Genomic DNA, 26,889 nt, shown 5'->3' on the forward strand with positions numbered 1-26,889 from the left:
CACTGATTTTCTCACCAAGAGCTCAAAGAAGAGAGTAAAGACATTCAACTCAACACACAGAGCTGGCTGCTGCTGACAGACAGCCACCTTCTTACATTCCTACAATCTACCAATRGCTTGCACTTCTATATCTCAGCAGTCCTCCCCCTTCTCCATGACAGAGGTTCCACTTTACCTGTAGGAAACTGGTTGGTTTGAACAAGTGTATTCAGCGGCATCTTTTTCTCAGCAGATGTCTGTAGGGTGAGCACTGAGGGCTGGGGGAGCGTGGATACTTGCTTGACAATGGTTCCTGATGGTTGTTGGACTACCTGGAAGTGGAATATCCAATATAAAGAGTGAGAAGAGCTAAAAATACAGAGAAGTAAACAGTTTCAACTTTTCCAGTCAACCAGAAGTGCCACTGGGCAGGTACGCTTGTCTAGTTTTCAGTTTCAAGCAAACAGAACGGTCAGAAAATACGTCTTTTTTATTTTCAACTTCATGTCAAGTGTTGGTGAGCTTTAAGCTCATTCAGTGAGCTCTACAGACACTTCAGGATAACTCCATTAGACAAGTTTCACTAAAAGTATTACACAATCCATTGCACTGAGAGGCTTTCCTCCATTGAAGTCTTGCTTAGCAGACTGACTATTAAACAGCGAGTCTGCCTGCAGCAACTTCAAAAGGGCAGGTAGCACAAACACCTAGTTAAAAATGGAGAACACCAGAACAACTGAAGTCTTGCACTAAATACTTTTCCTGTTAAGAATTAAAGGGTACACAGCGTAAAATTATTGATGTGTTTTTGCAACTGCAACATCAATTGTAAATGGAGATGCTGAGTTTCAAAGTGTTAAGCTAAAGTACACTGAACACATCAGTTACCAGGAACATGAAGTGCTAAATAGCAACACCTATAGTGAGTAGAGCCTCTACAGAGAGACATCAGTACACAGCTGAAGGGTAAAAAGGATGGCAGTTCATAACTTTGTTTAAAGAGACTCCTAAAAGAAACAAAACCAGACAGCAGGATGCCATCACAACACAGACCTATAGGCAGAGCCCATAAATACTAATCTTTCCTCTTCAGGGGCAGCTATTAAAATGCAAGAAAGTAAAAATTGCAGCATCCCTAAAAATCTCATCCTAAGCCTCCTAGATAGTAGACTGTGGGCTTCGGCTTTGATACAACTTTGGAAAAGTTCTTGATTACAGATAGTAGAAAGACATTACCAAAGCATAAAGTCATCAACATCTTCAGACTGAATCCTACTTTTTTTTTAGCACCAAAAAACTAACACAAGAAAATGTCAGGGTCAAGAAGCCATTTTTTCTCCTCCAACATCTTTTATTCTTACTTCAGAAAGTCTAAAGAATGCTAGTACAGCAAGACTGCACAAGTGTAATTAAAGAATTGACATTTACAATACTTCAGAAATTAGGCTCACTCCTTCTGTCATCTAATTACTTATTTACTAATAAGTATCAACAACATAAGCATCACACATTCACTAAAAGAGGTACTTTGTGTATCAAAGAGTCGAGATACCCCCTTAACCATCTCTGTATCAGTAGTACTAAGGCTTGGCATAGCAGCAGTAACAAAGAATAACTGATTGTAAAGTGGTGTCTGAAAACCTGACAGACAGCTCTTGAGAAGAAATCTTAAGATGCAGAGGAGGAAAGAACTACAGGAATACAGGGACAGACTGGACAGACACAAGGTTCACACATGAAGCACTTCCTCGTGGAGTAGAACAAGTGGTAACACTTCCATGCATTTTTCCCAAARCTCAGTTTGATCTCACAGAAAGACCCAGCTTCTAAAGCTGCAGGCTTACACTTGGATAGTATCACCAGTGTCCCTTGTGTGTTCAGAAAAACAGTGAGGAGCCAACCAGCTTGGACACACTACTCACAGGCTCCACTGGCACTAATACACACCTAGAGATCCTCCTTACCACCACGAAGAACAATGCTTCATCTTCAGCATGCAAAACACTGGAACTGCACAGGAGGAAAAATAAGCATTCCAGAGTGAGGTACAGCAGACAGAAGAACAGAGATAGACCATTGCTGCAACATGGCCTAAGTTGAGACTGGGATAAGTCAAGTAACTGAGGAGACTACCTTGCCAAGAAATAAAGGATGTGCTGGCAGTAGAGCCCAGTTTCCGTTTGCCTTTCTAGCTCTAGACTAACAAAAGCTGAAGTCCTTGGGAGTTGCAACAGGAGAGAACAACAATCCTGCAAATTTYAACAAGGATCCAATGCCAGAATGAAGATTACAAAAATTGGTAATGTCTGTGAGGAGTTACTGTCTCTTTTCTTCAGGTTAGCAGCAAGAAGTAATACAGAAAAGGGACTGTTCTTTTGTGCCCTGTTAAGTAGGTTGGCATAGACATCAGAATAAAATCATCGACATTCTTTAGTAAAAAAAAAGCAATGCAACATTCAGCTGACCACAGCAAGACAGCTGCCTGAGAGAGACTTTGATTAACCTCACTTGAATCTGTTTTACATTCATAAAACTCTGGAGATTAGCAGAGAGGTGCTGAGGTATCATCACACACAAGCAGTATTCCTCATGAAGGAAGCCCCACTAATTGAATGCAAAAGCAATATCCAGGACAAGAAAAATCTTGAAAAATAATGGAGAAGACTGTTCACCTCAGCTTTGAGGTGACTTTAAACTAAGAACTCACTAAGAACAAGCAGCTGCAACACAATAAACACCCCACTCCTTGATTCAATCATTAATAATCTCCAGGCAGTTTGTCTCAGTGGTAACTGTGGGGACTACACCAAAAAAACCCTTGCTGGATATGCCTGACATGAAGCTGTAGTCTCACAGCAGCTTTCTCACCATTGGATGCCAGCAGCTGGTAATRTAAATTTTCATCTACTGTGCTTTAACAAGAGACAAAGCAATACTAGAGCAAGAAAAACTTTATTTCCAAGATGAARCTTCTTTGTAAACCAATGCCCTTAAATGAGGTGGTGTCAAGAAAGTCACAGGAGAAAAATCCTACAAAATGTCAACTCAAACAGCACAGGAGTGCAATCAAACCCAACAGTACCACTGAAGAATGGGTCCCTCAGTGTCCACACAGAGTTCTGATAGTCGTGTTACAGAAACTGAAGGCACAAATTTTATACTAAAATACAGCAGTTCTGCATCCTTGAGCACCACCAATGTTACAATGGAGCTGGAACATGAAGGTTCGCTTTAAATTCTCTCAAGCACAAGAGGCCAGAATTAGAAAGGGGCATACAGAGGGAGTGTATGGTATCAGACATCTATCTCTGTGAACTGAAAAGGAAAAAAAAATGCTGGCAGCATTGTATGGACAGATTTGCACAGCTGGCAATGTGCTTCCTTTTTCAGCTGGCAATGTGCTTCCTTTTTCAGCTGGCAGTAGGACCTTTCTGCTTAGGGAGAGTAGGTCCAGATTTGTTTTCTTATGGGAGAAAATGGACCCTATGCCCTTTCAAGGAAAGGCATCAGGGAAGCCCTAGGAGATACAGCCACTTCTACTAACTTGCCCTTTGTGCTAAGAAGTTGTCTGAACAAACACCAAGCTCCTGATATGGCTAAGCTGTGAAGCAGTCAACTCAGTCCTTCAACTGCATCTGAGAAGAACAAGTATTTTAATCACTGTGCCTGGGATACACCCAAATGAGGATAAAAACRTGTTTTGTATGCAGTTCAATACATGTAAGGCATAGCAAAGAAAAGYAATTGCAGCAGACTGCCACACTGCAGCAGTGTAGAGGCAGAAGCCATTTCTTGAGTTCACCAACATCAAATTCAAGAAGTATTTTGACTCCCCTGCGTAGAGTTGAGCTTCCTCGCCTATTTGTACAGATGGTCAACCTTTCCCCTGGATTACAAGACTTGCTGTGTAGCCAACAAACTGCTCTACAGCCCTTGTACTACCTAAGAAACTCCTTTTTTCTGGCTGGAATTTCAAACTTAGTCCTTGAAGACAGCATCAGTACCAACTCCTTTTCCAACTTGGCTTTAGCTGCTACTAGCCAAGGCTGTCAGTGCATATGCTTGATAACTCCTCTTTGGAGTTTTGGGGTTGGGGGTTTCTTGCTTTTGTTTTTTTTTTTAAACAAATCCACTCAGGACTCCCCATCCCCATACAGTTGAAGTGTTTTGCACTTTTTAAGCAAGCCTGAAAAGGCRAAAAGCTTATGCTTATGGTAGCTTATGCTACCATAGCATAAACTCTTCATTTAGAATTCAGGATTCTTGTATTACTTCATTCCCTTCGAAACAAAGGAAACTGAAAAAGCCAAACATTTTAGGGGTCTGAACTCTGTAAAATCAAGTATACACAATATCCAAGCTAAAAAGAAAACTCACACAGCTGATGTCTTACCATACTTGTGGAAAGTAAATCTAGCTTAACAGGAAGTCTAATGTTTTTCCCACTTTCTAAAGAAAAATAATCTTTACAAGGAATTCCTATGCAAGAATTGAGATCTTTATCTGCCAAAGGGAGACTATTCTCTCAAAATACTTGAGAGCATTACTTACAGGTAGACCAGCTAGACACCATGCTACTCAGTATCTCAAATACCTATAAGCCAAATCTAATTTATTTCACAAAGTTACTCTTTTGGGTATACCGGTGATCCACAGTTTCTTGGTATTTAACATTAACATTAGCAAGAAGTTAACCTGTGCCAAGAATAAAAAAATGTTAACACATTGCTTTTGAGGGTATTGTTTTAATAAGACAGTTATTCCTCCTGGAATTTGTTAGCTAATGAGGCCTGATAGAAAAAACTCACTTTTGGATGACTTCGTAATTAACATGTCTTAGTAAATGTGGAGGTCAGAACTCGGCTCAGAAAAGCTCCTTGAGGTAGTTTGTACATTTCAGATAAGGTATCACTACACATCATCGAGCCACCTATGCCTGCAAAGCACCCAGGGCAGGAACTACCAGGGGAGGGAGACTGCATCCCTGGTGGCCAGCTGAGGCACAGCCCTAACATGGCRTCAAAGAGTAATTAATATAAGTATCTCATCAGCAGTTTCTGTTTCTGACACTAACATTGTGTACCCCTTCTTCCAGCTGCCAACCTAGCCTGGCTGTGTGCGTGGTGGRGGAAAACCTCATATCCCCTTGTGTCTCAAGATGGATTTTCAGTCTGGTGAAATGGAGGTTGACATGTCTTATGAGACACCAAGMTGACAGCTTGGCTTTAGATTCACCTTTCCAGCAAGGGCTCAATATTTCTAAACTATGACAAACMTAACTGATCAACTCAAGACAGCTTCATATGTTAAAAGGAAAATTTAGAAAAAAAAAAAAAAAAGTTCCACATTGCTGTCCTCTTTAGTAAACAGCAAGAGTCCAGGTAAAGGAGCCTGGTTGGTCACAGAGAAGCAGAGACTCCATCTTACCAGCTGTTTCACTTTAACCACCTGCTGAGCACCCGCTGACTGCGCCACCATGGAGCTGGGCTGCGAGATCTTAATACCGACGGGGGCTGCAATGACTGGTTTCAGAGGCTGGAGAGGGGCTGCTGCTGAAGGTGCCACTGCAGAGACCAGCACTGGCTTTGCAGACTGGCGAGAGGGCGTTGGCAGCGCCGAGGTGAAGAGCGGCTTGCCCGCTGGGAGAGCTGGGAGAGTCAGCCCGGGCGCTGCCGTGGTCAGGACGGACGCTGCCGGCCCCGGAGACGCTGTCACCGTTGCCGAGGAAGGAACGGCCTTCACGGTCTGCAGAGGAGCTGCTGCCGCCGTGCTGCCAAGGACTGGTGTGATAACCACAGGGGATGTGACTGCCACAGAGGCAGGCACAGCTTTTACAGATGGAAGAGCAGTTGTTGCCACAGCCGAGGGTGCTGCTCCTGTAGGAGCTGGTACTGTAGAGGCGCAAGTCGAAATCACTTCTTGGGTTGGAGCTGGCTGCTCCATGCACTGCTGGATAAAGCTCTGAGGATTAGGCATTAGCTGCCGTAAAGCAAGCATGCTTTTCTAAAAGAAAAATAAAAAAACTGAATGTAGTATCAACAGAGTTTTCCACAATAGCAATACATTTGTAACTGAATCCTCTTCCTCATTTTCCAATTAAATTTTTCATGAGACAATAAATGGCAAACAAGTTTTACTGAACTTCAGGCACCCTTAAATTGATGACAATCCTGTTCAGTGRAGATGACAAGAAACACCAACACAAGCTGAGCAAAGGGCAACAATCACCAGCGCTACACTACACACAGCAAATCCCATCCATGGGGAAACTCACATATAACTTTGCTTTTCTGTTTGGATTTTTCAATTTGGAATTTATGATTTTAACTGGTTTATTACCTCAAAGAATGTTGTTTTGCCAAAAAAAAACCTGCTCTATTGAAACAGCTGTGTTTATTTCATGGAGCCTCCCTGACAGAGAACTACAAATTATCCAATAAAGTCAGAAACAAGCTCTGAAGACACAAACACTTTTATTCCAGTACAGCTGTGTCTACACTAGGGGGGGATACCACTTTAATAATGTCTGTAGAGCTGCAGCAACACAACTTCCAGCCAGCTACTTCTCCGCAACAGGAGAACAAAAGTAAAGGAATCTGGCAACATCTCCTTTTTACTACAGCTGTGTTTGAGAAGGTTAATGGATAGAATAATCTTTGAGCTCTCTACAGGCTTTTCTCCTTGACTGTGTATAATCTGCTATGGCTCTGMACCAGGGGAAATCAGTTCTGCAGTTACCTGCATATTCTTGAAAACCTTTTTAATTTTTTCCTCCCCCTTTAACAGTTGCTAGAGTTTGTAAGAGTTCCTAACACAGTGCTACTGCTTTGGACTTCAKGCAAAAGGAGCRTATCTCACATGCTAGTACACCAAGKGATCATATTGTTTGCACAACCAGACCTTTTGCAGCCCATCTGTTTTTTAACATTCACTCTTTTTCCTTTTAAAAGGCTGCTTAGCTCCTGATGCAATTTATGTACCAAAAGTATCCAGCAGATTTGAAAATCAAGCAGGCTTCCCAGCCAAAGCCACTGTACTTTTCCACCTCTTGGAACACGCAAAGCAAAACACATGCACAACTTCATCAAAAACCTGCAGCTCAAAGATAAGAGACGACTCCAGAGAGTCCTCCCTAAAATTCCATTTCACTAGTTAAAGTGAATTGGCAACAAGCCGTATCACATTTCTTCCCAGACTAAGCTGCAAACATTCCCCCACAAACAAGGCCAGTGCTGATCCTCTGAGCACCGTACAGAAGTGCTCCTGAAGTCATCCTCCATTTGGCACTCGGTCCTGTCACAGCTGCTCAGAGTCACAGATCAACCTAATCGTGTGTATCAGCCACACACCCTTACAATGTTTCAGAAAAAGGCAGTCTGGGTACAAGATGTTTCTGAAGACTGGCAACACTGCAAACTCAGCTAACTTTGACCATGTCTGAACATCATTATATCAGTATATCTCGGCTAATATAGCATGCAACAGGGAGAGAGCACCATTATGTCAAGGATTATGTGGTTATGRACACTGCCCAAAACAGAGAAGTCTAAGTACCTGGCAGTATGCTGCAGAAGAAACAAGGGCTCTGCTGCAACAGGTCAGTGTCTGACCCACACTGATGAGCCCAACTTAACTCCTACAGAATGGTCTTGAGATCATGGCATCAAGTGTAGCAGCTCTTTACATCACTGGATAACAGCTGAGCACTTCCACAAGTGCCAGTGACCCTGACCCTGGTCTCACAGCCTGGTCCTTATGCAGCCAGAGCCACATTGGAAATATTCAGAAAACCCATAGAAAACCCATTCTCAGAGCTGTTTATTTTTCTGGCTGTTACATGAGCACTTAAGAAGCCTCCAGGAAATTCAATAGATAATGAATTACCAATGTGAAAATTTTATATATCATAGAATCATTCAGGCTGGGACTTATAAGATCATCGAGTCCAACCATTAGCCCAGCACTACTACTGCAACCCCTAAACCAACTAAATCTCATTACCCAGTACCAGACCCAGATCCTATTAAACACCTTCAGGGATGGTGACAGCACCACCACCCTGGGCAACCTATTCCAGTGCCTAACCACCCTAACAGTGACTTTTATTTTCTAATATCAAATCTGAATCTCCCATCTCAGCTTAAGATCCGGCAGAGATTACTGTAGTCTTTCAGGCTCACGGCAAACTTGCTAGCAAGGCATTTAAAAGTTGCCACTGTAAGAAAAAATTTTATCCCACATTTGAGTAGAGCACCAGCCATCTAATATCAACATTATCCCATGCATTGTTATACAGCCTGTCAAATACCAAGGAAAAGGGCAAAACCAAGAAAACCTCTGTCCCAGCTTCTTCACTTAACTGTTTTTCCTTTATYCTCCATCATGCCTATAACAAATGTACAGATCTAACAAGCCTAAAAGTATGGTGTACATTGCAATTAAATAAATTTAACATTGTTTTCCATATTTTCACTGAGAATTAATGTCTGCTGTACAATTAATTTTTATTTTGTTAATACTATTCTACCATATGATAACAAGTCTCAAGGAAGCATTTTTTCATTTATATGATTATTTCCTTGAACAGAGGTAGAGTTCCTGGGATTCTTTTCCTAAGCTGCAGTACTCCTGTCAGACCCTTCCTGGCGATGGAGGTAGAGATTTTTTCTGATTTTTTCTTTTTTCTAAACATAAACTAGCAGAAGATGAATASCTTTATGCAGATTCTTTGATCTTTAAAAAGGTGGAAGCTGTGCATTGTCATTGTTGTCAGCCTCTATGTTAGAACTCAGAACAGCTACAATTTTGATGAGAAAGTAAGAGGTCATCTTAACATTGCTGCTCTACTGTTGACAGAGGYACAGATTCCAAACATGTAGAGGGTAATTACTCTAAAATATTGAGAACATGACATAAATTACTCCTCAAAAGTTCTCCTTCCCCTTAGAAACTGTCTTACCAAGCACAATGGTCACACAGAGGTATGCTAAGCACCATTCTTCAACTGACCTGAACAAATAATTATTTGAATGTCCCAACTCTTTTCTGGTCTCCTCCCTTCCCTCTTTAAATACTATATATCCATAACAAGACACTTACCTTGAGAAAAGGAACTAAATACGGYTGTGGAGATGACTTAAGCTCTATGTACAGCTTTTTTGTAAATTCTTCTGGTTCAATTTTTGCTTCCTAAGAGGAAAATATAATTACAATAGTAAGTTATAACTGAATCTACCCCTTTTTTCCAAGATGTATCAAAACGTCATGGAAACTTATATTATTACGGCATTGTTCCATTTCAGTACTCAAATGCTTTTTTCCTGATTTAAAAGAGTAAAAAAAGGGGAATTAGGATAGAATAAAAGGTTGTAATCTTCATACAGTATTACCCGAGTTGCTTACACTTTCTTCAGCTACAGGTAGTTGGCACCCTTAGGGATAGGTGCTCACACCCAATCATGGATGTGAAGGAATAGAAAAAAAGCACTGATCCTTTAGAGCATCCCATTGTTAGATGTATTTTAAACCAACTACTAGTACTTCTTTCAGTAAAGGTAGTTTATCTGCATAAAAATAAACTTAGAGGCAGTGAAGACTAATGACAACTTAGCAGTTTTTGTAGGACAACTCTAGACTAATGTATACATAATAAAACAAAACACTTAACACAGTCTTTCAAAAGCAATCAAAACATCCTTTCTGCATACCCACAARGTACAGTCCTCTGAATTGCAGAGAACTGTTTCCTTTGTTAATGCTTTCCACTCTGTCACAAAACCAACACCTGATCCAAGGGCTTGGGAGGGTTAGGAAGCTGCAACAAAYTTCTGAGACCCCTCACTCCTGCAAYAGGGCTAAACCCCAGASTCTGCTGTCCTTCCTCACCCTCCCAGATGAGTCCCTGACACAGAGTCATCAAGAACATCACCTCCTCCAAGAAGGTATCGACACACAAAGAGCAGCACCAATCTCTGTCTCTGCAGAGAAATTACTCCTCTCACCCATATTTGCTTTTGGAGCACTGCTCTAGCTGCTACATAGTCAGAGCAGGGATTTTAAAGACTGTTCACAAACAGAATTTACAGCAGCTCCCCCATTTAGCCACTTGATTTGTTGCCTGTTAGATCTCAGCAATATGCAGATAAGGGTCACTGAGGTCTTACTGATACAAATGCATGTGGTTTGGCACACCAAGTCCCAGTGCTTACAGGRTGCTTGACACCCACTTGATGAAATGCTGCCTTAAGGATCATGTTATTTCACAACTGCAATTTACTCACTTCTCTCATAAACACAAAACATCACATTTAAATCATACACACRCTGAATGGCAGGTTTTTAAACTGCTACAAAAAAGCAACAAGTGTGCAGTTAACAATGTATTCATGTACCATAATAACTGCTCTTAAAAAAAGAAAAAAAGTACTGTAAGCACAAGAAAGAACAACTCTATTTTTACCACAGAAGGAAGGTGTATAGTCCAGCAGGGACACAGAGACTGAGGAATCAAATTTTTGCAGGGCTGCATCTTCAAACAATCTGCTCTCTGAAATTACACCTGCCCACATCACACTTTCCAAAACTGCAAAGTCCTTTGGTACCACTAGCAMAGCCACCCCCCTCCACCAGCACACAGCCTTCTGCTACGGTGGAACAACAACACAGCAGCAGCGGTCAAATGCCATGACAGGAAGTGGCAGGAGAAATCGTTACCAGGAAAACCCAGCTGTGCTGGGATACAGCACGAAGCACCATACGGAAGCCACCTGCAAAGAGAGAGAGGCTGGCAGCCACCACATTGTTTTCTCCATCCTAATGTTTAAAGCTGTTGGTAATGTCATGCTTGTTTCACTGCTCACTTCTGTCTTGGAGTAAAGCAGCAGTATGGACTTAGCACTCCACTACAAGCTCCAAACAAATTCTTGCTACCGAGGATTCAAAACKACACTAACATGAAAAGAAAGCTGCTCAGACCCAGAAGCTGTGTTAACACTATCAGCTCCTCCTGCTACCTGTGTGCATAAACTCAAACAGAAATGTGAGGGGGAAGTAACACAGCATGGGATTCAGTTAGAATCAGAGTTATAATGTACGACTTAACGAGGGTCAGATGTATTCAGCCATAAATCCAACTCTTGAGCTAAAAAAAAAAAAAAAAAAGACAAGGAGCAAAACTGTGATAAAGTAAATGTTAAAAATCTATACACAAATGATGCAGATGTTTTGAAAAAAAAGTCTCACCAACAGACTTTGCACCAGATTCTTCACATTCTTCCCCATCTCAGGGGCTTGAGGTCCACTAGACGCCAATTTTATCAGCGTAGCAAGGAAATTCTTGCATTTCTTTACATTCTCTAGCATYTCCTAGTGTGGAAATAAAGAGAAGACTGTTAGATGTTGCACTGTCTCTTCAACCTCTGATGAACATACAGAATGTTAATTTTTAATTAAAATTTTTTTTCCTTACTGTAGAAGCGCTGGTCTGTGCTACTGTTGTGCCCTCTGCTTTCACAGAGACTGCCTTTTGGGAGATAGCTTGCGCAGGTGGTCCTGTAACTGGAAGTTTTACAGGTGTTCCAGTACTCAAAGGCTTTACAGCAGTAACTGTAGTAACACTAGCTGTTGCAGCTGCTGGCTGAAGAGAAAAATTAACACTTTTTAACCAAAGAACAACGTGACAAACATACTGGATTCTGCTAGCATACAAGGTAGCAACCTCCCTCCACAMTACTATTTAAAACATAAATAGACTATTTTTCTCTTTGATTTTAAACTTTACATTAATTTGCTTTGAAAGGCTCTATTTAATACAGTAAGTGATAGAAACCTCAMAGCCATATTTCTATTTATAAATCAAGGGTGGGGGGGAAGAAATTACAAAGGCACATCCAGACCAAAGCACTGCCTGCAACTTTGAAGGAAGAATAAAAGATAAAGTTGTCTTGAAAAAACCAATATATTAACTTGCCAGGCACCTACAGTCTAAGACTAATGAATTTTGGTCAAYGCTAAGCTAGGTGATACTATTCTGAAGACAAACATGAACATAACCAATTATTTATCTTCCAATCTTGCCCTGAAGCTCCTCTACCAATTGCAACATCCCTTGCTTTTCCTATCACACACGGAGTAGCGAAAGACATCATGTCCACTTTGGAAGAATGCATGTGCCAGCAGAAGCAGCCAGCTCAGCAAATGGACCTAACAAGTTCTTCCTGCTTTTTCCTTGCRGGCAGCAATTTGGATCTCTTTCTCCTCTCTACTGACAGAAACCTTCACAAAATTCAGTTATTTTCAGACTTMTTTTTAAAAATCTCATTATAATTTACTGACAGATTCAGAAACTCCAGCAACAGGAGAGTAATTAAGGTTTAGGAAAAAATACCTCCCTTCTTTGCACACCAGGCTAAATCCAAAACCTACTAAACSGAAGTATTTCYACTTCYRATTTKAAAGAAAACAAACAAACAAACCATACACAAAAACCCACAGTTCATTTAATACAACAGGATACAATACAAATAAAAATCTCTACCTATACAAAAACCCACTACTCTTGATTTGTCAACTTGAAAACTGAAAAGCCAGAGCGAACACAGGTTACAGAAGAGCGAGAGTTCCAGGTTAACATTTGAAACCTAAAGTTGGGTGTTGTCTTTCCTCTMGGCCTCTGAAGAGGAAGGGAAAAATCTGGTTTTGTATCCCAAATTCTAGGTTCAGATCTGCACAACACAATGACTTTCATGGACTCTTAATACATTTAAGCACCCCAGTTTAATCAAACATGAACAACTAATACCTGCTAACCTATGCATCAATCATAAGACAGTAAGACACGAGTCTAACTTACCCTACCATGGACAAAACAAAAACTAATCAGGAGTGGGACAGACATCATGTAAATATCAGACTTTAAGTCTTTCAGGATAGGGAAAACTAATGAACAAACACTTAAAGCTAAAGCARAACCGTAACACTTTTGCCATCTATTTATAATTTTTTTTTTTTTTCCTGGGTGGGTGTCCTCCTCTCCCCAAGCTGCTGCCAGCTTGATGTGAAAGCAGCAGGCAGTTACTGAAAAGCTTTCTAGCTTAGGCTCCCACTGCTGGTAACACTTTAATAGCTCTCTGCAGGATCTTTGCCACCACCACTGCCTCTTCCAAGGATGAGGCTCAACAGCTCTAAGACCACAGGGAGGCAAACTGGGCACAAGAATCCCACAAACAGATGGGCARGAGGAAGACGGAAGGGGACACAGGCAGATCTGCCAAGTTGCAATGCCCTGGGCTCTTAAAAGTCGAAAACAGGAGCTGATCTCTTGCAAATTCCAGCATGCTTACACATCAAGACTAGAACAGCATTTTATCAGCTGAGGGAGGAAACAACAGGAAGTCTGCTGGACCCTTTTCCCAGGAAAATGAATATATGGGAATTAACTTCTGTCATCTGCCGTCAACCTTTTTCACAACTGAAAATTCTCATTCTCACTCTGAGCAACAGCGAAACAGTCGCCACCAAAAAATGGCATTAATCCTGCATATTTTGAAGTCATTTCAGGAGAAGAAGTGCTCTGCATCTAAATGAAAGTGCCCCAGCGTGATGCTAATTAGACACTTTGCAGCTTCGTTACCCCATCTGGAAAACAGGTAGAAAATAAAAACRTGCAGGTAATTTTGTCTAATCTCAGAGCTTAAACATTCAGGAATGTCAAAAAAGGGAAATAGTTTTGTTGATGAGGAGAACAAACCTGCAGTCAGCAYTGAGAGTTTTGCAGATAGTGTTCTGAGTCATATTTCACACAAGATAGAAGACACAACCAAGCCAAGGATTATTTCCTCTCCACTATCCACCACTTTCTGTGATGACATCATACTTCCACACCAACACTCCTCTCCTGTGACCTCAAAAAACTAAGATCAGCAAGTTCTTTTAAGACTGATGAATAAATTGCTGCCAAGGAAATCAGACCCAAGGGCTCTGCCTTCCTTTCCTGGTTCCATCAGCTTTTTACAATGACTCCCTTTTCAGTACTCTTCTCTTGTCCACCCCAGGGTGAGGAGCAAAGTGACCATGTGAAGGCAAGATGTATCCACACTACACATATTTACTTTTCATTGTACAAGGAGCTTRTACAGAGGGCTTTGCAATCCTCTGCAAAACACAGGAGGTTCAAGCAAGCTACTCCAAACAGAACAGAACTATTAATTTTTCCTAGAGTCATCATTCCTGCCTTTAAAACCAGCCCTACAGCTCATTAAAAGTGTTCTAGTTTCTACAGTGGAGTAAAAAAACCCGCTTACAAAAAATACTCCATGTCTAGGTGCCAGAAGAAACATACTCGCTCAGAAGAACACAAGTTAAGTAGATTACATCTGAACTAAAAGTACAGAAGAACTAAGCCAAAGGCAGTTGTAAGTTAAAAAAAGCGAAGTTATTACATGATGAATCTAAGTGTTTATCCACAAGAGACTGTGATGATGCAGGAAACTTCATCCCTCAGATGATTGATGACCTTCACCTCTTTTCCCAGTGCACRGGTAGTATAACAGATAACTATTATTTTTATACCCAAAAGACCTCTATGCAAAGATCACAAACACAGGGTTTGTAAGCTAGTACTCCAAAATAAAAGTTAGGAATATCCATTACCGTTTTTAGACACAAAGCTATATATTGTTTCCATTCTAAGCAAAATAGAAAATATRTTAAGAGAGGCCTCTGAGTTTTCCACTTTAGCTCCAACATTATCCATGTGTAGTGAGAGGGAAGTGAAAAAAGACGTGAGAGTGTGAGTAGTTTTCAGTTGATACAGAAGAACAGCAGGAAGATGAATTTGTAAGTTAGACTGTTCCTACTGGCAGTAAACATATACCCCAATCCTTCAAATACCCTCAGGGTCAAGAACATACATCCAGGATGTTTTTTGGAATGAGTGATCTTGCTCATTTACTGAGTGTTTTGGCAACTGCTACAGCTCAGTCTCCTTCAAACTCTTGTCACAAAACACATGTCCAAGACTAACTTCTTCATGATTCTCCCCTAGATTATGAGGAGAATAGAACCTATTATATGCAGAAAAAGGTACTTTTCATCACACATGCTTATCCARAAGCCTGGTCCCCAAGAACAGAGGATGAACTGCACATAGGAGAAGTCTCATACTCTACAGGTGATAAAATCCTCTTCAGAAGAGGACTACAGCACTATTCTCTAGACAAAGCAAAACAAGACCTAGGAAATAAGACAAAAATACTACTTAAAAATAATGAGGCATTTTCAACCACTKCCTATTTACAGTTGCACCTGTGGAACCCATCTGCCACGTTCAATTAGAGAACAAGTCTTCAGCTATGACCATGCTTCAGTTTATAATGAGAGAAAAAAGTCATCCACATGAAAAACAGCTWGATTGGTGCAGACAGCTCATTTTCCCCTCAACATCATCTCAAGTATACCTTTTGCCCCACTAAGGAATAGGGAACCCCAACARGAGCACATGTCCCAGAAAAGATTTAGCAAGAGGTGGAAGGAGCTCTGTCACAGTGTACAAAAGCACTGGAAATGGGTCTCTGAACTATTTATTTTATTCATTTTTCATGTGCTTTGTACTGTAGCAAGGTAAGATTACATCACACACACTGACAGAAGCCTAATTAAATTATGCATTTAAAAAAACAGATTTGGGAAATAATTTATTGTGAGGACAAAGGTTACCRAGCTTACTGAAAATGAGATTACAGTCAGAAATAACAAGAATGCATCTGTATTTTCTCCWGTTCTTTCTGTTGCTTATTCTACCATACTATAAAGCTTGCAAAGTACCTGTGTTAGAGCAGGTGTCTGAACAGTAGAAGCCACAGSATTTGTTGTTTGAGATAACGTTTTCACAGGAGCAGCTGCTATTTTCTTTACTAACTGTGTGCCAGAATTCTTTGAAAAAAATAAAAATTAAAAATTATTGTACAKGGGCAGAGAACAGTTGTCAGACATGTCAATGACAAAACAGGCATCAAAGTTGGAGTCAGACACAAACCAAGACACATCCTCCTACAGTTACAGTACAGGCATCATTCACACAGTGCATGTAGTTTAGACAAAGAGCTTTGCTGAGTAGCATTTACCAGTCTCATATTCAGTAACAGCTTCAGAGACATTTRGAGATGGTGCATAATCAGACTACAAATAAAGAAATATATAAATTGTTACTTTTAGGTACCTCCTAGCATGCTGACCACACTACAAGAGATGGAAGCAAAAAGTCAGCAGAGGAAAGGAGGAACATCCTAGGGACATGGGAAAGGTCCTCAGCTTTACTCAGCTTCAGAGAAATRTCCTACCAGAGGATCACAAGGTTGCAGATACTAGCAGTAAACATTTAGGGAGTTTTGGTTAGTATTTTTTTTCTTAAAATGGTTTATACCATCATCATCATGATGATCAAGTTCACTAATTTGAACTTTGCCATCTATAACAGCTAGCAAGGTTTTTTTCCCAAATGAGAAAGCAAAGTGTAACAGTGATGTTTATTGGTACAAAACCAAACACCATCACGCTGTTCAGAGCACGTTCAAATGCTTATTGAACCCTCTGTAATTATTTACAAACCCTGTTGTAACTACATAACATACAGCTATGTCAAACTAAAGCTCTGAGAGAAGTTACCTGCACAGCACATATTCTGACTGCAGGCGTGCTGCTTGGCACAGATGGTCTCACACTTGCATTATTTTGTGTCTGATTCTGTGCTCCTGCTATTGCCTGTTGAGATACCAGCATTAGGTGGCCATTACTGCTTCTGATGAGAACAGTCCCTGTTGAAAAAAAAACATTCAGACAGTTAGAAATTAAGTTATGTTAAGTCTTTCCTATATTTCTGGACTATACTGATAATGTAATACTGAGTTTCTGACTCCAAGGAACAGCTGCCAYGCAGTTTAATAACTAAATGTACATYGGTTTTACTCTGCATCTTATGACAGAAAAGAATTCCAAAATTCAAGAGAAAAACTTAATCACATGGCCACATTGAAATATTACAGGCATATAAGATGCAGATTGCAAAGCAGTTCATCACTTGAGCCAAAAAGTTATTTTTTGAACATTAAAAAGACAGACATATGACATATACACACAAACTGGGATTACTTTAATACTAATTTTAAGCAGTTCTTCAACCTGCAAAATTGATCACCACTATCACACTTGGCTGCCTCTTCCATTTCTAAACATTTAGGCACATACTTAGAGGTGAAAACACAGCTTRGAGAAAACTGCAGTGGGAACTGTGTGAGTTCACCTCCTGTATCAAGACCATCCTCCCCAGTCAAGAGGGCAGTGGTCTCCCATGAAAGTCAAGGTCACTCAGACATTTGAAGCAGTCCCTCTATCAAGGGTGTGTCCAAAAGCATTAAAACATATCATTTTATTGAAGCAGTTTGCAAATAGGGAGATAACAATAGGAAAGAAGTTAAAAAAAAGGGAAAAGAAAAAAGACTATTCAGCTACCAAAGCCTCCTCCCTCCCCCAGTAAGGGCTCACCTCTGAAAAATCCAGAGGATTCAAAACWATCACAAATACAAAATGCCAGTTGGATACCTGGTCTGTACCATATCAGATCCTTCAAGGGAGCTACAAAGAACCCTACCTTTCTGGTGTCTCACCTCCTTTGCCACCAACAGCAGCTGCTGCAAAGGCCACCACTGAAAGCACCATCCTCAACCACTCTCAGTAAGTACAGACCTTTTAAATAAAATGAAGGAGAAGGTACAGGAGAGTCCAGATACATAAGTAAGATTACCTCAGTGTTTCTGCAGGACTGCATTAATCTTTCCTGCAAGTTATTCAATATCTGAAACCCAGATCTTCTGTTCACACTTATGATCTTTCCTAGTGTAACAAGACTGCAATGAAAGTCTTTTTACTACTTTGTTAGTCAAAGCTGTCAAAATATTGCCATACAATACAGCCTGGAACATTGCTTCTGTCTGAGTTTAAATGCATACAACAGCAAAAGCCACAAGCAAAAGCCAATTGAGTTGGGTTTTGTTGGATATGTTTTGGGGCTTTTTAAAAAACGATTAAGCTATAACCACATGCTCAGAAACAGCTTTTCATCCTCCACATCTAAAMGCATAAGAGGATATTGCAAGACAACACAAAACCTGGTATAAAATTCTGTAACATCAACATATTGCCRTTTACATGGCAGACACAAACTGAGAACTAGTGAATGTGACAACAGCTCTTGAGACATGATCCCCTCCTTTCTCAAGCAGCCTTTACTATAGATGGGGCAGATGCATGAGGCGGTTGCACATACAGAAAAATACTGTTACTCCATCTGACAACTCAGCTTTCTCCTCCTCCACTGACAACTTGACTATATTTATATTTAGGTACAGATGGATCATTTAATTTAATCAGTGAATAGCTGGAATTAAGAAAACATTAGATTTCTCATTTTGTTTTCACACCATCTTATTTAGACAGTGATTCATGGCAAACAATTTATCATCAGCCAGAAAAAGGACATTTTTTGCCTTGTTCACACCACATGCTTATGCAACTTTCAGTGAAAGAGAGAAAGCTGACCACATTTTGCTACCAACAGCATTTCTCCCTACTCTAGGTCTACATTCAGGATGGCAGAAACGTTGCTAGCGGAGATTTTAGGCTTTTCTTTTATGAGCCTGCTTTAACACATCACTGATAGCTCTACTCTCTGAGAAAGCAGAAATAAACTAAGAATTTTATTCTTTTAGAGATTTGGAATGCCTTAAGAGTTAGTTTTCATGTACTTGGGTATTTTGTCACTACTCATTACATTTATCTGTTAAGGAAAATCATCAGAAGCACATTTTCTACTTCTACATTTGAGAAAACAACATTGATACCATTGATCAGCTTGATAACAGGCTGGGACTGGTTTTACACTACTGTTCTGAAGTTTCAGAAAAGTGGCCTTTGTCAGAGATGGAGAACCTGCTGGAAAAGTGTCCTGTCCTCCAGTCACCTGAATGAGGGGACCTTCCAGCACAATYTACCTGGTTGAAGGAAATTACCTCTAGAGCAACACAGCTAGAAAGTTTATGCAAATACCATACAATTCACATGYAAATTCACTGACATCTCAAAAAAAAAGGTAAACAAAACCAACGATCTCAAATATTAACAAGTCAAAACCCCTTTASATTTGAGCTGGGCAGCAATGATCCCCAACAGGATGTAACCTGAAACATAAATCAACTCTCCCCCTCCCAACAGGATTAGTCAAYACAAGGACATCCATAGCAAACCAGAACATTGTAAAATAATTTGGTGAGAGCATCCACAAAAGAAGTTACCTATGGCCACTCCAGTGGTCATAGCCTTCACTGAAACATTCAACTATGATAATGCCTGTTACGTGCATAAAAGTTACAGTAAGAAATTGTTTTCCTTGGAACAAACATTAACTTCCCTATCTTTGCCATTTGGCAGAATTTTTAATAAAGCATGGTAGCCTTTTCGTGCCAGCAGCTCTTTGTGACACTGGCAAAATTATGACTCCAAATCAATACTATGGTAATCTACTAATTACTGCTTCTGTAGGCTAAATGCTATTAATGTCTGATGCTAGCACAGATACAGCTGAAGGCAAATTTGAAACAGCAGTTAGAACTACAGCTCCATACACTGAAGAGCCACATCTTGTCCAAGCACAAGAGACACAGTTCTAAGGCAGTGACAACTAATGTCACAAAGGGACATGGATTGCCTGAAACACTTGGAAAGCTGTTGAGAACAGCACTTATTTTTTACCTCTGGTTGCCTATAAAAACTATATTTAATTATAGTTTTTCACAACTTTGCTACTCCCTTTCTGTATAGAAACAGGAGTAACAATACTGTACATAGGCAACCCAATACTGCAGGCTCAGTCTCCAAGATGTGGCACATGAGGTCTCTTATGCCACAAGAAGAGGKTCTGTGGCTCTCAAAACCAATGCCTGAAATGTCATAAACTTTGTACAGCTGCACAAGTGTGRAATTAGGGAACAGCAGGTGATGGCAAACTTGAAGTTCTCAACAGAAAAGTCATGTAAACAGAGTAATAAAGCTACCAAGATGCTACTATCAGAAACAAAGATAAGTGCAAGAATCCACATTCTTCACTTGGTGGGGGGGAAAGATAGCACTTCTTATCAAGAGCTGTTGTCACATTCACTAGAAGGCAAATATTAACAAACTACATGTGAAAACAGATCATGTCTTGCAGTCAGTGCAGCTCCACAGGAAAATGGGGAGAGGAAGGAGAAAACATACAAAACACGAGACACATTGTCTAAATAGCTGAAACATGAAGCTTCAGCTAACACATATTGGTACTGCAGTTCAAAAAAGAGAAGGTATTGGCAATCTGAACAAAATATCTGCACCAATGGCAACAAACGAACAGCAATAAGGCATCTCTGTAACACTAGAGATGCCCTCTTTTGGGCTGCACTTCAAAGAACAGTCTGGTAATTTTACTGAAGTTGTTTCAGGGAACAGGAATGACTTTCTCATTATTCATGCACTGATAGTAAGAGCAATGCACAGTCCCCTTGGAGCTACAAAGCTGCTCCTATTTTCAAACCAAAATGACCAGTTACCATCAGGGATTATTTCTTACTTGCTTCACTGGATGTCTCTTGCAGATTAAAAAACAACCCTTTTTGCAATGAATTGAGAGTTCTGTCCCTAGATATTCTGCCTGTYCTGCCAAAAACACACTTTGGAAAGTAATTTGGTTTTCCTACACTGGCAGAGAAGGCATTTAAAATACAATCAGCTATTTCAGCCATTTGTTCCCTGCACATCTTTTTTCAGGTGCAGTCCTGTGAGAGGGCTAGAGGGAAGGACCTGACAACCAAAACCCAACTCATGCCTTCAAAGCTACACAGAAGGAGCCATGCTATACCTTCTTACCTTGAAGAGGTCTCACTGAGATCTATWCCCTTTTGCCCATGCCCTGCCTTCTCTAAGAACAGAGGCTGGAGGAACTCTGCCTTCAGGAGTGTCTGGCAAGACTCCTGCAAAGCTCAGGCAGCTATAACCAGATCAGACGCTATCTAGACATTCCAGTAGTGTGAGCAATTTTAATTGCATTTAACTGCATTACTCTGCATTTTAACTAGAAAGTATTAAAACCTCAACAGAGACATGAACAAGAAGCTGTGGGATGATGGCAGAGATCTGTTTATGCCACTGTATTTAATGCCATCTGCATGGGCTTCACTGTATTTCAGACAATAGTGTTAAGGAAACCACAATGTTGTTAACATAAACTGTGCTGAAGCTTTGGGCTCTGGACTTCATCCAGCAGCACTGAACACCAATGCATGCTAAACACATCCCASCATAAGGGCAACTTCCACCAYRTAAGACAAGCCTGAGGCCATTTCTGAAKGGGAAYTTCAMCCAGAAATTTCCTGAGATGAACCAGCYGGTATTTGTGCACCAGTGGAGATACACTTTATGCTGTTACACATGAAGCTGAAGTTGTCAAGTTAAGCCACCACTTCCATGACATGGTTTCTAACCCAACTGCTCAACCGAACAGCTCACAGGAACTGCTGGCTAGGGAATAATGTGAAGAAATGAAGTCTTTTGTTCCTAAAATAAAATACAAGCAAGAACCAACSACAGTGAGACTAAACTCATCTAAGAGAACACAAGTCATAAAAGCTGCTTTCATAGAAGGGCAAATTTAGCTTATTTCAAAACAAGGAATGCCTGCATCAGGTAGGCTGCCAGCCTTAGTAAAGTGCACTTTAACACCAGTTATAAAAACACGGCTAAATAAGAGTTCCAGGTCTCAAATCAGTAGCTGAACAACAAAAATGTTTTAAAACAACAATAATGTGTCAGAGCTCTCTGTTCCTAAACAAATCCCATTCTTTCATTGAGCTACTCAAAACAATAGCTTTTAAGGTGGTTATTCTGAGKTAAGACCAAATTTTAAAGGGAATGTTTTAATAGGACACTAAATGGCAATTTAAAAAGAATATTGGTTTTAAGATGCTTTGACTATTTAGGATCATTAGAAGTTTGAAAAATAAAAGGCCAAACACTACTAATCCATGAAACAGCTTTGAATACTGTTTTTATCTCTAAAGCCATCCTTTAGGGAAAAAAAGCATGTTTTTTCCTCCTTAATCCCATTCATTGAGCCCCACAAAACATGTCACTTAAAAGTTTTAAAAGCACATTACAGGACTAAATAAGACAGAACAAAAAAGTGCATTATTAGAGACACAGACTGTTCAGGCCWATGATTGCATCAAGGTGCATTATGTCACAGATTAGTTGAAAAGGAGCGCTAAAGAGGCACAAAGTGTTAATGAAATACTGTGAAAGACATTTACAAGACTTACATAACACTTCTAATATGCCGGGGCTGTCATGTTTTCAGATGAATTATGCTCTGTAGTGCATGCAGGAAGATTACTTACTCCCCGTGACCCTTACCCTCACTTGAGTTTTCCTAGAGATCTACTGCAAATTTCTGTAGTGGAGATGAAGAAACAAGGACAAAAGCTCAATTTGGAGGCAACATCTAGCTGTGCCTTTCACTGTCCTAGGAATGMAGCTATAACAAAGATCCAGAGACCACACAAAGTTACCTCACCGCACGCTCCCAATAATGCTCTCTAACTTCCATTCTTAAATACAATTWATTTCAATTGTATTCCTTCTGAAGTCACAAGATTGCCTGCTCTAGGCTTTTCTTGACCAAAACACCTGTGATTGTTCATAGATTTCCCACAGAAGCAGGGAGAGGGTTCATTACACTGTATGGAGTCAAGATAAGTTGTTCAGCATCTACACTACACCCMCAAAACATTTTACTCCATACAACAAATCACTGAAACCTTTGGAAGCCAATTCTAATTGATGTAAGAATTCAGCAATGCCCAACCCATAATCAAGCACTGCTACTGCAGCAACCAGAATCMCTCACCACACATCCAGGCCCTCAACCAATTAATTCCATTCACATTTTTTTTCACAAACTAAATAATTACATCTCTCAGAAATCACCCTCTGTGCTTTTTCCCTTTGTTCYGGCAGCTTCTAAACTAATGGATCTTTATAGCAATGGCTCAGGACCAGTGACTAGCATATAGATATTGCAGAGTCACAGTGAGATGCCAGATTTTGAATTCCAATGAAAGACACCTTGTTTTGCCCACAGATAGGGAAATCATAAATTTCCATGTCAGAAGAAAAATTCCTAGGGCATAATCCCCATATTCTTTCATGCGACAACAGAACACAACCTAAATAAAATACAACACAATGTTATACCCATACTTTCTTTAAAGATGTTGATTGTCAATTGCACTGCAGATTAATGTACACTCTGGTCTACAACTTTCAAGGCTGATGTCTGGCATCACACCTTGTCAAAGCCAGTGACCAACTCTCCTCACAGACATCACTGTCCAGCTGAAGCACAGTTCCACCAGCACAAATGTTTCCCAGACTTTCTGGGCTGCTGTGAGCAGTGTTTTAAACCACCTCCATGTACCCACAAGGCTGTGGTATCAGCTAAAGGGGCTTACAGTCCCAGCAAAGGACGCTGCTCCCAGTAACTCCAGCCCTTCTCTGGCTAAGCACCTTTCCATGCTAACAGTGGGCCCCAGCGCCCGAGACACCCAGCACTGTCACAGCCTTTCCAAGCATAGGGAGCCAGGAAAGGGATGATGCTCTCTCTTCTATGCAGGATGAAGCAGACTCTAATATCTCACTGTTTCAAACAGTCTGGAACAATGAGTACCATGCATCTTTCTGAAGAGTGTAAACAAAGTCCCCTCTCCCTCTGTTCCTCCAGCAACTACACACAAAGTGCTAAGCCYGCAAAAATCTGAAGCCAAATTTCACACTCTGCTCAACCAGCAAGTCTTATCCAAGCTGTTGGAGACTAGCTGCTCACCAATGAAATTCGGTGCCCAGATGGGTATCTGCTCAACAGTCTAGCAACTGGGCCCCCATAGCACTGATGCCTTTTCATAGAATACAGGCCCACATTTCAGAGTTAAAAGAGTCCTCGACTGCACATACTGTTGAGCGCCTTTCCTTGAGAGTACATTCATATCCACATAATTTTAGCTGTAGCAGAACTCGTAAGCAAAAGTATTAACTGCGCCAGCAGCAAGGATAGTTAACCTTTTCTTTTATAACAAGCAACAGATGTCAATACCAACCAACTAATAAAAATCTGGACATGGCAGTGATACTTGGAGGGGATGTAAATAACCAACAAGTTTTCTGGGCATAGTTACAAGATGGCACTACTGTTTCTATTTGGATTCAGAGTATATTCATTACACTTGAATACCAACATATGTTGTTTTTTTTGTGTGTAGGCATAGCTGATTTCCAGCCAATGCTTTGTATCACAAGGAAGAGCCTTATTTGATATTGTGATAACATCTAGCTGTTGTCCTTGGGCCACACCTTTCAGCAACTGGAATCATTCCCCATCAGCATTTCCCCATCGCATCTTTGTGGTTTGCAASTTTGCACCTTGAGGCTTAGTTGCTTTCCTGCCTGAGTAATCAGACAGTTCTAGGATTGTCTACAGCCAAGATGATCTGACTTGAGCACTCTCCAGGACCCAAATTACCTCATACAGGAGCTTCAAGTATTTGCAGAGGACTCAGCTGATAGAAGTGAAGAACTATCTCAAAGGAGCAAAATGACACTTCCTCACTCTCAAGAGAATTGCYACTGCACTGAAAGAAGCACTGAGTCTCTACACCACATCCTTTTGTGCACTCCTAGTACTCACTGGAGTGGAATTCTTTAAACAGCAAGTTCCATGCTGGGCACATTGCAGCCATATATATAKAGCACACAGCTTTCTAAGGACCAGAAGGTATGCCAGAACCCTGCATTTACCATTTCTGGCACAGCCATGAAGCTGTTACTGAGAAATCTRCAGCTGAAGTGTTGAACCACAAATCTTAACTTAAAATCATGAGTTGCTAAAAACGTGATTGGTGTCTTGGTAGCATTCAAACAAAGGACAAGATCGGTCCCCTTTAAATCTGTCTCTTTTAAATAAGAGAATCAAGTCAGTTAATTCCAATTAATTTTACAATGGGACACTTGTTTCCTTGCTGCTTACTTGAGGACCAGCAGAAAACTGAATTCCACTTCCTCTCTTCTAAAAGTGCAAATTCATTCCTCAGCTGGATGGCTTATCACTTGCTAACAAGGGATCAACAGTGAATTTTAACACTGATCACCACCTTGCTCTAAGTGCGATGGAGCAAACAAAAATTATTGCAGAAGACATCAAAACCTTCATGGGAWGCATTAACTTCTGTCTACACAGATATTGTGGGAACTGTACCAGAACTGTGTGATATTTGYCAAGTATGCGAGCCATGTATGAAGGTGCTCTGACTGCACTTACCCYCTTCAACAGAGAGCATTGGCTGCCCCACGGAGAGAGCCTGGTAATGCACTAGCCATCAGCAAGCTGGACCAGAATTCCAGGGCTCCACTRGGATTAGGTGGCAATTGCCACTGGGCAAGCCTTCAGGTGCTGTGCCAGACAGGGCATGCTGTTTCACCCAGTTGTTAATCTAGCCTGGACATCCACCCAAGGAACTCTRATTTCCCAGGCAGCTCCTAGGAGCAGCCACTCGTAATGAAAGCATCTCCTCTGCTCCACCAAACTGSAAGTGTACACTGGAAGAAGTCKGCAAACATGACCTATGAAAATTAAKTGTAACCATATCATCCAACTRYTGTTACAGCACAGTATGATCACTGAGCTTCACCAGCTCTCCAGCTTTAAGGACCTTAGATTTGTTCATTAGCAACAAGGACCATCCATCCATCTATTGCCATTCCTACCCTGCTTCAGTTGCAATCAGAGACTATTTCYTCGAGCCACTTGTGGAAAAGATCCGTTAGTGGACTTCGTTCTGAAGGTGATCCAGAGGGCAGAACAGACCTYAATCCTGCCAATTTTAATAGTAAGACACTTAGAAACATATATGGTGATCTTCTCCATTTTGCAAATTACACCCACTTTTCTTCTGACATCATCAGTTTTCAGAAAAGTAGCTTCATGCAAAGAGAATTCCAGAGAAAGCATTTGCCTTTCAGTTTTGTCTAAACGGTTAAGGCAGTACTAATTATTCACCTCTGATAGTTACCAGAAACATTGCAAAATGCACATATGCATCTGTAAATACAATTCCATCCATTAGGCACAGCACAGATTCCAATCATGTGGCATAACAAATACCTGGTTCTCTAAAATGATTAAAAAAAGCTGGTATTGCAAGTACTCAAAATAACAACACATGATTTACCTAGTTTTTATCAGCATCTTTGGGAAAAAGAATTCTGAAAGATAATTCGTGTTTCTTCCAGCTGTCACTTGTRTGTGGATGATGCTATTTTTACTGCTACAAGCTGAAAGGTCCTTTAAATACTGCAAAAGCAATGCAAGTCAGGCTCACATTCTTTCTCTTCTAAGGATAAAAAAAGTTTACTATTCACCAAACCATAGCTGTAATTCTTTGCAATACACTCCAATTGCCTGTAAAATCTGAACAGCATTTAACATTAATTTTACTGAGCATCATATTTCTGTGCTTCAGTATTCAGAATGCATCTTTTTTTTTCCCCTGTGTGTTGGAAAGCCATAAATCTAGACATTAGCTTTGCATCTTCTGCCAAGATTTAAATCTTAATTCCCACATGGCTGCGCATTTAATGATATAAAGGTATTATTTTGCTAGACACACTCAGTCCTGAAGCAAAATCAAGTGTAGTTGAAATTTCAGCTGAAATTTCACAGAAATTCAGCTGAAATTTTACAGTGCAGCTGAAATTTCAACTGGTTACAGCAGAAGACATTTC

The 26,889-nt window shown here is 40.5% G+C and overlaps 1 protein-coding gene across 1 annotated transcript in view; it reads right to left on the reverse strand.

The window, feature by feature from the left end:
• TAF4B (TATA-box binding protein associated factor 4b) overlaps positions 1–26,889 on the reverse strand; it is a 71,234-nt gene that overhangs the window by 39,436 nt on the left and 4,909 nt on the right. The window contains exons 2-8 of the mRNA XM_057367242.1: positions 16,642–16,790; positions 15,802–15,909; positions 11,447–11,614; positions 11,221–11,343; positions 9,079–9,168; positions 5,407–5,982; positions 176–311 (exon numbers count right to left, since the gene is read on the reverse strand). Coding sequence (XP_057223225.1) covers positions 176–311; positions 5,407–5,982; positions 9,079–9,168; positions 11,221–11,343; positions 11,447–11,614; positions 15,802–15,909; positions 16,642–16,790 — 1,350 coding nt within the window. The remainder of the gene's footprint in view (positions 1–175; positions 312–5,406; positions 5,983–9,078; positions 9,169–11,220; positions 11,344–11,446; positions 11,615–15,801; positions 15,910–16,641; positions 16,791–26,889) is intronic.

The sequence above is a fragment of the Malurus melanocephalus genome, unplaced genomic scaffold (assembly GCF_030028575.1).
Source record: "Malurus melanocephalus ecotype Western Australia unplaced genomic scaffold, MMel_1.1 scaffold_76, whole genome shotgun sequence".
NCBI classification, from domain to species: domain Eukaryota; kingdom Metazoa; phylum Chordata; class Aves; order Passeriformes; family Maluridae; genus Malurus; species Malurus melanocephalus.